A 15,052-nucleotide genomic window follows, 5' to 3' on the forward strand; every position below is an offset into this window, starting at 1 on the left:
ATTTTGTAATGAAGAAATCTTTTAATCTTTCAGGTTTGTTTGGAATTTTTTTTCTTTCCTTGTTTCCGCTCATTTAGTTTTCTTGCTTATTGTAGTTTAGGGTTTCAAGTATTTTTGCTAAACAATTTCAGTAAGAAATGATTTTATTATTTTTTTTTTTCTGATTGAAAATTGGTGTTATAGCTAGGTTTGATTTTGTTTGTTATGTAGATAGTAGAATCAGTAACTTTTACCCGATTTTTCAAGTGGATGAGATGGATGGAGGGGTCTTGATTATATTTTAAAATTTTGATAACCAATTAAGATTAATCGATGTTGGAAACTAATCAGCCAAAGCTGGTCTTTCTCTCGTGGTTCTCAAGAGTGCTTATCGTGTTTGCTGCTAGACTTTCAAGACTGATTGCAGACTTATAATGTGGCATTTGTAGGTGAGGTTTTGTAATCCATATTGGCTAGGTAGTTAAGTCTCATGTAGAATTTTCTTCTCTCAAAGTGTTAGAAGATAAAAGAATGTTGTTTTATTGCTTTAGTTAATTTGAATTTTGTTCTTTCTAGGGTTTGATTAGTGGCAAAAAGATAAGGATGGTAAGTGATTATCTCCCATTAAACAATACAGTATAAATGAAATGAACCATTTTGGAGAAAACTTGCAATTGAAATCTGGAAATTTCCATCAATAATTCTTGAAAAGAAAACAAGAGCCACCTCGTCTAAAGCTCTAGTGAAAATTGGTCCCAAACAACTGAAGAAGAAGAAGAATATTTACACCAAATCGACGTCTTCTTCTGCTAACCTGATCTCTGTAATTTATGCTCCACAGGTGCTTCATCTCTCTCTCTCCGCATCTTTTCTTATTCATGACTTTCTTTGAGCTTATAAATTTCTAAAATTTCGGGGACTAAAGCTGCCAATCTTGAAGAGATTATATTACTTACTGATAAATTTGTCTTGGTTTGAAGCTGAGTTAAATTACAATAACATATGTAACCTTGTTGATGTTCTGTTTAAGGAAACTGATGGTAGATTCAAAGAGTTTCTCTGTGGACGAGCATTGACATCAATTCAAGAATTGACCTTGCTTTTGAGATGTTGTATGGTTTTCTTGAACTTGCTGGTGTCTAGACAAAGTCTGTTAATTGAAAAAGGCCGACTTCTGCTTTCAATTCTTCACACTTTGATTTCCGCAGAATTAAATGAAAAAACTGAGAATAATTCATTCACACATGTTGCTTCCACATGTGTGTTGCTCCAGGTACTTAACATTGCAGTTCAAACCACTTTTTTATTTACTGAAAAGTTTATCAAAAAGGTTATTTGCAGTTCACATTAAAAGGCTTATCTTCTATTTTATTGAGTTATATAATATGTGCTAAACATGAGTCTCAATGTTGAAGTTTTGATTTGAGGTATTTGCAGATGAGCTACTAATGCATAAGTCATTGAGGGAGTACTTTTTGCTAATTGATTCTGTCTTCCACAAGTGAAATGGTATTCATGTGCCATATTTGCCATGGTGATATTGCAACTGTGATGGAGTTGATTGCTGCACATTTTATTCTGTCAAATTCTGGTGAAGAATCTTTTGAATGCTTCATCAGCAGTTTATTTTGGCAGCCTGGCAAAGATTTTAGGATCCTGAGATGAGCCCAACAGTATCTTTATCATTGCTTCTTAACCTTATCATGCATTCCGCACCAAAAATGTTTCAGGCATATATGATTTTATTGCTCTCTGTAGCAGTTGGTGTTTGCATTCGTTCTGAGTATTTGAATCCAGATCTTGGAATCATGGATTTCTACCTAACACCACTGGAGAGATCCATTTTCTTGTGCAAAAGCCACTTTTCCAATTTGCATATGGATGACCCTCCTGTAGGTGGTAACAGGTCAAGTCGTGTATGTTTGGAAGTAGTCAACTGGCTTTTGAATCCTATCTTTAGCCAGCTATGAAAGACAAATTGATCATCTAGTTAAAAGGCTTAATGAATCTTTGCATTGTTATGCAAACAATAGAGCTTGTAGAAGAAAATCTGACCTGGTGGATGCCTCTATCGCATATTTAAATCAGAGCCTAAATGTTTTTGATGAATCATACAAAGATAAAATCATGTTAATAGTAACTTCCATTGTACAGAGATGCGCTTTTGATAATATGTGTGATACTTTGATGAATCTTTGCATTGTTATGCAACAATGGCTTCTTTATTGAAGTTAATGAGTGGTTTGATGTTGCAAGCAATTTGGTGCTTGAGTCACAGCAGCACTTCAGGTTGTCTGAAAACTTTGCAGGATGTTCTGTCATGTAAAGGACATGAATCCATGGGGCATCTTGTTGGTTGTTTTCGGCAATTCAATATCTGTCGACCAATCCAGAAGTTTGTGTTTGATGTGATGAAAACTCACTCAATGAGACATAAAGAGTCCAAGTGGATGTTTCTGCATTTTTCAGGCTTGCTCTCAATAAGTTACGTTGTTGGGCTTGATTTTTTAGTTAAAGAGTGCCTATTTATAATGATGTCCTTGTTGGATCTATTTGTTTTTGAAGAGGGTGACTTAGATGCTCTGTCACCATTGTTTGCTTCTGGATCAGAAACCATTTCATCTAGTTCTTCTGATAAAGTAGGAGAGGTGAGTTTTTTTTCCTTCTCTAGATCACTTCTCCAATTTCCTTTCTCCCTTTTGTTGGCTTGCTTTAACTTCATGGTCAATTGTGTTGGTTTTGCTGGAGCAGAAATCAAGCAAAACAATTGCATCAAAATTTCAAAAGATGCAGACAACATTCTTGAGGTGTATCTTATTTGCATTGAGTAAAGTTAATCTTTTGCCTAAATAGTTGCTATCTGCATAAATTTTATTTGGGGTTTATTTTTAATGATTTTGACATCAATATTGGATTTATTTTTCCAAGTTTCCCTTCAAACACCCAACTGTACAAGACCCTTTTTCAACTGAAACTGAAATAAAACAGAACCAAGAAAATTGGTATGTTCATTTATGACTGCTTACAATCTTGGAAATCCTAAATTTTGCTGTTCTGTTGTTTCTTTTATCTCATCCTTTTATACTATTTCTCCTTGTCATACCGTAATTTGATATTGTAAGTTCTGTATTCATCTCTTTAATTCCACGTTGTCCTTTTGTTTTGTAACGCAGCAAGGGATCTCCCACAAATATCAATGAAAGAAACAAAGACAAATCTACAAAAATTTCTGAAAATGCCATTCTCGGGAATGAGATCAAATCTTATCTAGGTATAGAAGAGGAAACAGTTGAAACATGCAATGGTGAGGCTTTTCTGAAGTGTCTACGTGAAGATTCCCAAAGATTGTCTGACTTTGATGATTTAGTTGATTTTATTGAATGCAAGCGAGGGAAGGATTATAATGTTTGGTTGAAGGATTGACAAAGATTTCAAAAGTGAAAATCTGAGAGAAATGCAGTTTATAGGTGCAGAAAAGATCTGAAAATATAGAAGGAACTAAAACATAAATTGTGTTTGGTTTGATAAAATTCCTAAACCAGACCAAACTATACCGTGGGTTAAATTGTTGTTGAAAACGTCGGGGTAAAAGGTTACTTTTTAAAATCTGTTTCTTTTGAATTTGTTCAAACATGAAGGTTGAACTAGATTTAAACACTTACGTACGCTGATGTGACCAATCTGACTCAACTTCACGAGCTCAGTTTACTTTGAAGATGATATAGACCATTATGGTTAAGCAACAAGCAGGATCCATAAATTCATGCCATTTCAGAGTGTGATCGACAAGGGTTTCTGGCTCAGATTGTCTTCTTTAAAGCTCAACAAACTTGGCATCGATGACTTACCCACTCCCATCACCGGTACTTCTGGATCCCTTTGATTACATAAGAAATTTAGGAATTTTGTTTGTTTCTCTTAAGTTTCAATTTTCTTCCAATCAGTTGGCGCTCAGCTGCTTTACTTGTATTCTCCTTTGGCTTTGGTTTCATATATAACTGTTTTTAATTATGCCAATTTTTTTCTTTCTTGTTTCCAGAATTAGATGTTTTTATTTTCTAATTATTATATTGACTTTCTTTTTTCGCTAATTGTGTAACATTACTTATAGCTAATATCTGCAGGTTTTTATGCACCTTGCTCACATTCCCAAGTTTCCAATTATTTAACTCTTCTGGTGGAATCTCTACTATCTGATTCAGATGAGGAGTCATCGGTGACTTCGGCTAGTCACAGGAATCTTAATAGATGCTCTGTTCCGGGAATTTTATACAACACAAATACTCTGGAAAGTTTCTGTGCCATTGATAGAGATAGCTTGCTAAAAGAAAAAGCAAAAAGGGTAACTCATTTAATGGGCTTACTCCTCAATTGCATACATGGTTTGCTTAGTTTTTTACTACTCTTTGTGGGTGTCTTTAGATTTGTGATTCCAATTGAGATTTATGTTTTAATGTTAATTAATTGCCTTGGTTTTTCTGGCATGACAAGTTTAATATTGTTGATACTTGATACTTAGATCTGGGAGCACATTCACTCAGGTAGAGTTATGGATGATACAATGGAGGGCTGCTTGAATGGTGGCAAATTTAAAGCAACCACAGCAATGACAACTGCAGTTTATATATCCAGCCGTGGTAGTTACTTGTACCTGAGCCCTCTATATCCAAGGCTCACTTTGTCTGGTCTGCATCTGATGTGTCATTCCTTCTCAGGAAGTTGAAGGTGTTGTGATGGCCCTGGAGTGACATTCAGAAGCTAGTCGAGAAGAAGGTAGTGTGGTTGATGACTGTAGATGATTACATGGTTTGATTCTTTCTCATGATGAGATTTTCTTGTTGGCTGATACAAGGGAAAGTCAATGGCTTCCTACACTGCTTTGTGCGTACGATAACAAGGTCAATCTACTTAAATCTTCTTGGTAGAATTGTTGGCACTTTGCCTTCAGTTTTTGCCTTAAGCCTTGACACATTGACTTTTCGTAATTTTTGTACTGACTCCAAATAATACACCTGTCAAATTTATATCTAAATTATTTTATATATTCAGCTTTAGTTTGATGAATTGGTTGTACCTGTACAGCCTTTATATATTGAAATCTTTCATTATGCTTTTTATCTGCATATAGTAGAGGTGGGGCAGCTGCCAACATGAAAGTCTTGGCCGAAGATATCATTTAATTCCAAGCAGTAAAAAGGCCAAAGAACTATTTCTCACCCAAGATTTGGGAAAATGGAGTCCAAATTCTTATCCGGAAGTGCTTTCTGTTAATGCTCTCCATTAGAGCTTTCCGTTAGTTCAAATAAATAAATAAAACTAATAGCTTATAAAATCTAGACGATATCTTGGTAGTGGCCTAAGCCACAATATATATTATGTATTCCTAGAGAATCTAGCATGAACAGATGGAGGCGCAGAAAGATTTATGTATGCCATTAGTATTAACTAAAAATTGTGAAACTAGATATTACAATTTATGCTTCGAGGGAGAGCTTCAAGCTGATAACACAGCCAATGTCAATGTCAGTATTAGATACACCGTATTTGCAACTCAAGTAGAAAAATAATATGACTGCCTACTATCACGTACATAATATTTTATGCATGAAGCTTTGCAGTTTCAGCTGTCCTTGATTCTAAGGGTGTTGACAGACTCAGATAGCCCATTCCCGTTCTCTATCTTGTGGAACTCAGATTCTATGGTTTTGGCAATCTCAGCTCCTTCAGCGTCTGCTAGCTCAGGCAGCTTCACATGGAAAGACCCCTGCTTGACTGGTTCAACAGCTTTACCAATCAAGGATTGCTGCTTGATGTAGTTGTAGAGCTGTTGATGAAAAGGATGGTCCAAGGAAAAACAACTGATATTCTGCGAATGGCGAGATGATCCAGATCCTTCTCTTTTACAGAAATGTGGGAGTGATTCAAAATCCATTATCTACAAGAAATGTGCAGACTAAGCAACTCAGTAATCAAGAACCATGAATTAACCTTTGCATTCAAAGAAAGGGGAAACCATCTAAGTTAACTACACATTGACAAGATAACAAGAAGCCAGCATTGGCAATGTTTGGTACACGACATCTTAATAATTACGAGAAAATCACCTAACCTTCAATAACTCATCTCGGCCAGATCCTGACAACACCTGAACCTTTCTCCTGGTCCTCTCCTGCAAAAGAGGCTTAACAACCTGTGCAGAGTTTAAAGGTTATTTTAGCCAGTCCTAAACATGCAAAACTTCCACCAGAACAATGTCAGAGAGGAAGTTGAGCACAACTACCACCAATAAAACAAGAAACAACGTACTAGGACTGACCTTCCAACATGCAGAAAATATGTATGGGGCATTCACAATGTAATACGTATTCGTCTTCTCTGGGTAGTTCAAGTCGTCAATTGTAGAAATGATTGTCAATAACTGCATTAGCACAAGAAATCCGAGGCTGTGAACATTACATAGATTAATGAGGGAGAACATTATAACTACTCGTTTCAGATATGCAGAGTGGAAGCTTCACTAAATCGTATCACCAGCTTAGCATTTAATTTTCAGCCATTACTTTGAAGTCAAATATATAGGACCAGTAAGTTTGATGTTATGCTCTCAAAGTTATTATAGCAAGCTAATTTTACACTGCAGCTGTATGATAAACTAATTCTCGTTTACACTGCAAATCCAGATAGGGAACTGAAATAAAATGGCATACTGAATTTCTGGAAAGCTGACAAAATAATGATGGGAAAATGAGAAGATAATAATTTACCAAATTAAGTAAAGAACATAATTGTAGCATGGCAATACCTTTATATGGCTCAATGCAGAAAGCTTCAGGCCTGTCATATCCAAAACCTTCACACATGTGGTTATTGGTTGATTATACTTCTGTGATGCAGCAGGCTACAATAAAAGTATACAGGTCAAAACAGAACCTAAAAAGGCTTAAAATTTATATGCTTCACATTTTAGCACTCACCAATATTACACGGTCTCTATATTCATTTATTTGAATGTGTGACTGCATATAGTAGTGGACCTGTCATAAAAGAATAAAATTTAAATAAATATCACATATACTCTTTCTCCAAAAGTGATGGACACTCTATCAAAAACAATTAGATGAAAGAGCAGACATAAAACTTCAATCATAGGAAGCTGTTTCAAAGACATTATCATCAAGAAATTTATCATAAAACTTACAGAAGCTTTGTCAAACGTGCTAAGCCCTACACCAATAGCAAAGACAGGCAGCCCCTGGAAAAAGTTCATTGACGTAAGAATCTTGAGAACTGAGGATACATTGTTGCTATAAGAATCATTTCCATGATATGGTTGTACAAAATAGACCATATGTTTAACATCCATCTTGATAAAAAGAATTTGCACCTCTCTTGAGTAACCTGACATTCCAATGAGCTGTGAATCACGCACTTGCCTGTACAATTCGGTAGGAATTATGGGTTTCTGTATAATACATACAGCAGCCACATGAGATAAGTCTATATTAAAACACTCAAATAATAATATAAATTCTAATTTAAACCTACATAGAAGCCAAAAAAGGGGAAAAAATGAATGCAAAACCAGAAAAACATTACCAAGAAATGAAATGACAGTGATGTTTATAAATAAAACTTTTTGCTAAACATAAGTTTCATACTGTTAGGATCCCAAGTGCAAGGTATGAGACTTGGATCCCACATTGGAAAGTATGGGCAACTAGTGTGGGGTTTATATGGCTTTGGGCTCTCCCATCTTAATAGCTAGCTTTTGAGGTATGGTTCTCCTAAGGTTCGTATCATTTGGTATCAGAGTCATCACCATGTCTCTCAATTGCAATCGTGCGGCGCGGGTAGTGACACCAGTATTGCAGTATTCGCCCAAGGCTAGCAGGGAGCTAGCGCATAGCCAACCCGCGTGGACGTCGGGGATGCGGAGCGTGATGGTATGTTAGGATCCCAAGTGCAAGGTATGAGACTTGGATCCCACGAAAGTATGGGCAACTAGTATGGGGTTTATATAGCCTTGGGCTCTCCCATCTCAATAACTAGCTTTTGAGGTGTGGTTCTCTTAAGGTTCGTATCGCATACACTTTCTGAAAACAAGAATATCAACAGTAAACTATGTTTATTAGTGGAATCAAATTACATGTCTCCACATATCATGAACATCAGGCCTTGTGAGTCATACATTTCAGATATATCACAAAAAAAAAAAAAAGTCTGCCCCAAGCCTCAGTAATGGAAGAACTCATAAAATTAAGGTCCAGCTCTTCCAGTCACAGAATTGCTTGTATAGTCATCAACAAACTCACACTCGATAATTAAAACTGAATTTATCATATATGTAGTTAATTAATTGTACCTGTCCACAGCCTTATTATTCACTACTATTGGTAGATTTGATTGCAGACCTTGAGATACTACATCTTGTATCAAACAATAATATTTGTTTTGAATTTCTAATTAACTGTAATCCCCAGATACAATGTGCTTAAGAGTTAATCTTACAGTTCTTATTCTACTTTATGAGACAGAAACTAATAATTTTGTCTTTGGAACATCAATTTAAGATTTGATGGAACACCAATGAATATCATAAACTTACCGATAATATTTTGTCAATCTCATTTGTTACTCTCCAGTTCAGACAATCCACCAACTGAAAGATCATACAATCATGCAATTAAAACAATTAACATTTTCATTACCAATAAAGAATGACATGTTTCGAAATGTAATACAACTACCATTTTATGAGCTTTGGAAACATTCCACTCTCTTGCTTTAAGGAAACGCTCCAAAGTTTCAGCTAGATATCCTTGATGAACATTCTGCCAATCAGGAGATAATTGTTAATTCCATCATTGAATTTAATTTTCTGTTATCACATAATTATCCAATTTAAGATTACACACCTTCTAAAAAAATCAATTAAAGTAATCAATGCAGGGTAGGCATTTGCACCGAGGAAACAAGTTATATTTTTGTAACAACATTCCAGTCCTTTCAGATCTTTAAAATAATATAGGTGGTAAACATTTTTCATGAAAAAGGGGTCACAAATAGAGTAACTTTAGAGATGGGAATCCAGAACAATTATTATGGGGAAAAAGAAAAAGAAGGTTTTTTCTACCATTGGGTGAGGCTTTGCACTAAATTTTAGACTTAGTGGCCAAGATCATTGAAGATTTTATCCAATTTATTGTAAATTTGGTGGCAGCAAACAGCCTATGCTCCGAAAGCAACCACCTAAAATATTATAAATCACCACCTCTCATCAAGCAGCTTCAAAAAGCAAACACTGAGGCTTTAAGTGCAGAAGGTCCTTCATCACAGCACCTATGCAGTAGGACATATTCAGCAGCAGGCAAACTTACATGACCTCCACAATGTGATTCAACTAAAACAGTAGGTAAATACCATGTGTACATTGCCATAGATGGGGGGTTCAATGACCAACTACCATATAAGCCAAAAAGTGGTTCTGAGCATCTTGTGGAAGAAAGTTAAGTAAACGGGACAAGCGTATTCTAACATTTCATGAAGGCCTGTCATAAAAAATTATTACTTAAGTCTGAAATTGATTTAAGTAGACAAAACAGCTACTGTCAATGTAGTTAATATCCAATCGGGGAAGCCATTGAGATATAATGATCAATTAACAGTTGCTGCAGTCCACACTAGTTTAATGAAGGGCTTTCTCAGGTTGTCAGTTCTTATACACGGTTTAGGAAGGTAAGTCTATCCGCATCAGCTCACCAAAAAGATAAGCTCATCTAGGAGAACTGCACAATTTCATGAAAGTGTGTGTTATGGATCAAGTCTCTAGTAAATCCTATTTATAGGAACAGTTAACTACAAAATCCAACTTTTCCTGTTAAATATCCAGAATAGTACAAAAGAAAGGCTGGATGAAGTGGTTTAATAATAAAGAAATGGAGTTTCTCAACCCTTTGTAGTAGGATTAGTCAATTTATTTCTTGATGAGGGAGGGAAGGGATATAACTCCTTAGTAGAGTGTCACCTTGATGTGGTGTAAGTCATCACTATAGTTCAAGCATGATTATCCCTAAACCCAATATAAGCTGTGAGTTTTTTTCTATCTTGACTTTCCCTCACCATGCTCAAGTAATAATGGATAAGAGACTTTGTGTAATTGAGATATATGCAGATAAAATCTTTCATCTCTGAATCCATGTATGTATCAACACATTTTCTCTCCTCATCCAGTTTATTATTGGTGGCCAAGCAACACTGAGTTTAATATGTTTAACACAGTTAGTCAACTTGAAAATTGAAGTTGAGGCTGAAATCAGTCTTATACACCATAAACATTAGAGAACACTGCATTGCTCCAACAATCCAGTGGTATTAGACTGGATATCATGTTTAAGAATTAGATCACGGCTAACAAGAAAAAAAGTGAAAAGATCACATCACATGCCAGAATGCATAGACCCAGAAACACAATTAGGTCTATAACTACAACTAAAAACCAGTAGCAAAGATCAAACACTTAATCTAAACTCTAGGAGTCACATGCTCCACTAGTAAAGAAATAGCTTCTACAATTCACATTTTCCAAGAATATCATTTCCCAGAAAAGGAAATAAAAACCCAAAAAATACAAAATTAGCAGCCGGGAAAATAGTATAACAAATGAGCAGATCAACCATAGTTTCTGACTGACAATAAACTGAACACGCACAACTAGAAACCCATGATACAAGCAAAAAAAAAAAAAAGAACTACTCTTGTTGAACAATAGATCAGACGATGTTCAGGAAAAAATAAAATAAAAAAGTAGAAAAAAATGCATACCTTAAATGTATTCTTCAAAGGCTCATCAACTGCAAACAAATAAGTAAAAAGTAAAATTAAGCTGAGGATTTTTAAAAAATCAATTTTTTCTTTGATTTTTGAACCCAAAAAAAAAAAGAAAAAGAAAAAATAGAGATATTCCTTGATCCATCAAAGCTTGTAACCGAATGACAGCTTCATGTGAAGCCATACTCATTTCTTGTGACTTGTAATCTCAAAAGAAATGCAAAAACCGAAGCTTCAAGAGTTGGGATTTAATGAGGCTTGTAGATTTTTCCCAGTTAAAATTTGCACTAGTTGAAGCAAGTCAGTTTTTATTGTAGAGAGAGAAAAGAAAAAAGAGGAAAAATGAAAACAAAGGTCAAGAAAGGCCGGTCTAATCTATGATGACTGTTGATTCCCACCTAGAAAAACGAAGCTCGAGTAACATTTCAATAAAAGACAGCCAGCTCAAATATTAGTTTTTGCTTCTAGTTTTTTCTTTGTTGCCTTCTGAATGTAAATGCAAGCAAAAACAGAAGCTTCAGCCTCCATTCACTTCATTGATTGTTTTTACTGAAAGTGGTTAATAGATAAATAAAAAATCAATCTTTAACTCACCAGATTTGATTTGGACCCTCTACTTTACATGGTCCCATATTCCTAGATCCACTTCCATTTCATAAATATTTTATAATAATAAAACAACCCTGTGCATTTGGAATTATTTTCATTTTCATGATGTAATCTGTTTTGTTGTTTTTCGCTTTGTGTTCAATATTATTAATTCTCCAGTTCATATAATAATAAATTAACTTGTAATGGCTTCATATCAAAACCTCAGCTTCGTGTTGTGTTTTCTTGGTGGGTGTGCTTTTGCTTTTATTGCCTCGCCATAGCCAATGTTTGTGGATTCAACGTGTCCGTACATAATTCTATCCCTAACCACTTACCATTTTTCTATAGAATAAAAATTGTTGGTAAGTGTTGTAGGGTACTGAAGCATTATTAGATAGAAAAATGTGATTCTAAACGTGCTTAGAGTTTAACCTTCAATGCTATTTTCACTCAGCAGGCTATGAAAATATTTCAAGTGTGTGTTTATATATATATATATATATATATATATATATATATATATATTGAATAATCTAGTCAAGAAGATTTTAGTATGTAAATTATGAACTTTTTTAAGGTTTATCTTTGAAGTGTTATTTCAAATGTTAAAATCACTTTAAAACAAACAACAATAATGTGATAATGAACCATTTTGCTTGAAGCTACGAGGATTCAAGACAAATCAAATGAAAATGTAATTTTTTTTTTTTTTTGATAACTTGGGTAATTTATATGTTTAAATAAATATACTTTTTTGAATCTTATCTAACCTAAAGGGAAGAGAAAAGTAAAAGGTGAAAAAGGAATCATGGGCACTTTATGTCGGCTTCTATACTTTTTTTTTTTTTTTTCAGAAAGATGAATTCTTATTTTCTTTGCCCAACATTAGGTCATTAATAAGAAAGACTTAGCTTGGAAAAGGGTTATGGAAATGATAAAAAGCAAAGTGTGACTCCTCTGAACAAAGCTGCTTTCACTTGTTACAAATAGTTAATCTGATTCTACTAGTAACTTTTCTATTGTCCCACTAAATATCTAAACACTCTGTTTTAGTATTGATGGCAGACTTCAATGTGTTCACATGCAACAATGCCCATTTGGCTCATCAAAATGTTGGACAAAACTCTGTAACGTTTTTTCCTCAAATGTGAAAGAGAAAGAAACTAGGCAAACTGAGACTTATATTAATGTGACCCTTGAACTAATTTTCAGTATGGGATAGCATAGTCTTACCAGCAGAATCATTAGAACATTATATAAAATAAATATAACTTATAAGTTACCAACTTTTCTTACTAACATATCTATACAAATTTAACATGTTTTGATATTTAATTGTTCTCAAGTGATGTGATGGTGGAATGATATAAACAACTAGATCAAGTAGATAGGAGGAAAAATCAACATAGATTGTAGTCTAAAGACAAAGGCAAAGGGAAGTGTTGGCATTGCGGAAGATTAGGCCACACGAGGAAAGAATTATAGATTTAGGAATATTCAATCCAATGCATTAACATCAACAAAGAAAACTGGTCACCATTGGATAGCTAATAGTTATATCATTAACGTTTTGGCTTGCAATAGTTTTAGATTTTAGTTTTTTTTTTCTTTAAAAGTGTCAATGACAGTCACAAAGAGTGGTGACCGAGGAAGTGGCGTTGGATAGATGAATATTCCTTCAAGAATAATGAGTCAGTGAGATAGAAGAAGCAATTAAGTCATAAATTGTCTGAGATCAATGAAGTGTTTCTTTTAGCCTCGATCAAAAAAGAGCTTGAGGATAGTCGAAAATCAATGGATCTTCATGCTGGAGATAGTTGAGATAGAGTATATATATATATTGTTGTGGGGAGGGGTGAGTCTAGCATGCATGCGCTTTCATGGACATCACAGCACCTTGTGAATCCTTCAACCATGATCTATCTCATTCATGTTTTCCCTGAAATCAAACACTTTCCTATATTTCTTCAGCTATATTCTTTCTCTCTCTTTCCTTGGTTCTCTATTATGGTAGGTGACTAAGCTTGGCCAGCAAGAAGAGACATAGTCACATAGTCAGAACTGGCTTTTTGACAATCTGCAACATGTAACATGTTTTTGTTTGGTCTCAATAACAATATGATTTACTATGAACATATACGCATAATCAACTTATCCCATAGTTTACTCTTGTCTAAGCACATGGGGGATAATTTTTTAATTATCGTCATCAAATGGTATAATTCAGAGTTCTGAACTATATAGATCAAAGGTTTCATGTTTCACAGTTCCAGCAGTACATGAATGGAATCTTGATTAGAAGTCTGATAGATTCTAAATGAGTTGAACCAAATTATCGGTGGTTATAGTGTAGTTTTCTAATCAGTCAAACTTGAGAATTGACCCTGACTGTCAAACAGTACGGCTGGTCTAACTTTAGTTTAAGCAGAAGCTAATTCAGAATGTCCACAGGGGTATGTGAATAGGGATGAAATTACTGCCTGTTTTTGGCTAATGCCAGTGAAAGTGATACTATGAGTCCTGTGTTTTGGTAATGACAGTGGGAAGGCTACTAAAGAGCCAAGCGAGTCTAGAACAAACAACAGAAGTTCACACAGATGTTACATCCTAATCAAATAGTTTGATCCACTGTCAAGGTTCATCCTAAACATATAGTTTGTCACTTTTGCTTGAACTTTGCAACCCATTGTCTACCATATTGTTTGTCACTTTTGCTAGTACAGATATTTACAAGTTATTTAATCAATCTTCAATTTTTCAGTTATCATCCACAAGTGATGTGAAATATTTATACATAGTTATATCACTTGAGTGTTTTGTTAAACGTGGAATTGTCCAAAATTGTTTAGGTGATGGTAGACACCATAAATTACTCTTGAGTGATATTGTCGCAAAAGCTATTGTAGACCTGATTCTAATTCTCAAACACAAGGAACCTGGTACTAAAAACCTCGAAATCCAATCTAAGGTACCACCTTTGCTCCGGAAAAAGTCTCACTGGTGGCTGTACAATAGCATGTTTCATAAATTATTCATTTTCAAATCAATCTAACTGATATTGAACCAACACATAAATGACATGATGCCCTTGTTCCATCAAAATTAAATTCAATATTCAAAGCGTGTACGTCTCCTTCGTTTTTTGATGGGGACTGATAGGAATTGAAGTCCAGCAAAGGGAATGGAATAGCTGATCAGATACAGCAAAGTGCACCAGAGGCTTGTGAGATTAAGATGGCATGTGAAGGAAAAAAAGTGATTGATCAGATGATTGAATCACGCTCTCCATGTGGTGAAGACAACAGTCCAAGGCCAAACAACAGGAGGATGAAAGCAGCCATTCCTTCTCATGCATGTGCTTTAGGCCGAAGTTGATCTGATTAACATACCACCAGACAATATTTCAAAGCAATGTGACATGAATCTGCATTCAATATATACCGAATCTTCATGCTGAGTTGGCAACTCCTTTATTCCATTCCAGAGACCAAGAAATGCCAACCAAGAAAATTGGATAATGCTCCCTTGGCCTTGAAAAAAAAGTACACCAGACACTTTCCCCTAATCTTAGTATCTTGCAACTGCTATCATTGTAATAATTGAACTTAGTATCCTATCTGTGACTAGGTAGCCTTAATTTTCTAATGCATATGCC

At 34.9% G+C, this 15,052-nt stretch overlaps 2 protein-coding genes and 1 pseudogene across 5 annotated transcripts; 2 read left to right on the top strand and 1 right to left on the bottom strand.

Annotated features, from left to right (window-relative positions):
• The first annotated feature begins 625 nt into the window (after positions 1 to 625).
• On the top strand, positions 626 to 3,420 carry LOC123192152 (annotated as a pseudogene).
• On the top strand, positions 3,413 to 5,043 carry LOC123192912 (ubiquitin-like modifier-activating enzyme atg7). Of its 3 annotated transcripts, XM_044605618.1 has the most exons (4): positions 3,413 to 3,842; positions 4,104 to 4,321; positions 4,499 to 4,616; positions 4,695 to 5,043. In XM_044605618.1, exons 1-4 carry the CDS (start codon positions 3,743 to 3,745, stop codon positions 4,700 to 4,702), a joined length of 444 nt encoding a protein of 147 aa, XP_044461553.1. In that variant the 5' UTR covers positions 3,413 to 3,742; the 3' UTR covers positions 4,703 to 5,043. The 3 variants fall into 3 exon arrangements, with proteins under 3 accessions (XP_044461553.1, XP_044461552.1, XP_044461551.1); XM_044605617.1 differs by having other exon boundaries at positions 4,091 to 4,321; positions 4,499 to 5,043; XM_044605616.1 differs by having other exon boundaries at positions 4,499 to 5,043.
• Positions 5,044 to 5,389: 346 nt separating this feature from the next.
• On the bottom strand, positions 5,390 to 11,291 carry LOC123193705 (SEC14 cytosolic factor). 2 transcript variants are annotated; one of them, XM_044606786.1, is made up of 11 exons: positions 10,942 to 11,291; positions 10,801 to 10,829; positions 8,727 to 8,810; positions 8,585 to 8,638; positions 7,364 to 7,441; positions 7,178 to 7,231; positions 6,954 to 7,013; positions 6,782 to 6,877; positions 6,296 to 6,397; positions 6,089 to 6,169; positions 5,390 to 5,914 (listed from the first exon to the last, which is right to left on the bottom strand). In XM_044606786.1, the coding sequence occupies exons 1-11, from the start codon at positions 10,994 to 10,996 to the stop codon at positions 5,600 to 5,602; spliced, it is 1,008 nt and encodes a 335-aa protein (XP_044462721.1). In that variant the 5' UTR covers positions 10,997 to 11,291; the 3' UTR covers positions 5,390 to 5,599. The 2 variants fall into 2 exon arrangements, with proteins under 2 accessions (XP_044462721.1, XP_044462722.1); XM_044606787.1 differs by having other exon boundaries at positions 11,205 to 11,287.
• Positions 11,292 to 15,052: the final 3,761 nt, after the last annotated feature.

Source organism: Mangifera indica, chromosome 12, assembly GCF_011075055.1.
Source record: "Mangifera indica cultivar Alphonso chromosome 12, CATAS_Mindica_2.1, whole genome shotgun sequence".
In the NCBI taxonomy this organism is placed as follows: domain Eukaryota; kingdom Viridiplantae; phylum Streptophyta; class Magnoliopsida; order Sapindales; family Anacardiaceae; genus Mangifera; species Mangifera indica.

Excerpts from the sequence above, each read along its gene's own strand:
- LOC123192912 (XM_044605616.1), top strand. The coding sequence starts at position 3,743 with ATGCCATTTCAGAGTGTGATCGACAAGGGTTTCTGGCTCAGATTGTCT. Across the intron at positions 3,843-4,103 it reads CTTACCCACTCCCATCACCG|GTTTTTATGCACCTTGCTCA; the intron begins GTACTTCTGGAT and ends TAATATCTGCAG. Across the intron at positions 4,322-4,498 it reads TAAAAGAAAAAGCAAAAAGG|ATCTGGGAGCACATTCACTC; the intron begins GTAACTCATTTA and ends CTTGATACTTAG.
- LOC123193705 (XM_044606786.1), bottom strand. The coding sequence starts at position 10,996 with ATGAGTATGGCTTCACATGAAGCTGTCATTCGGTTACAAGCTTTGATG. Across the intron at positions 8,811-10,800 it reads CTTTGAAGAATACATTTAAG|AATGTTCATCAAGGATATCT; the intron begins GTATGCATTTTT and ends CCTGATTGGCAG. Across the intron at positions 5,915-6,088 it reads GCCGAGATGAGTTATTGAAG|ATAATGGATTTTGAATCACT; the intron begins GTTAGGTGATTT and ends CATTTCTTGTAG.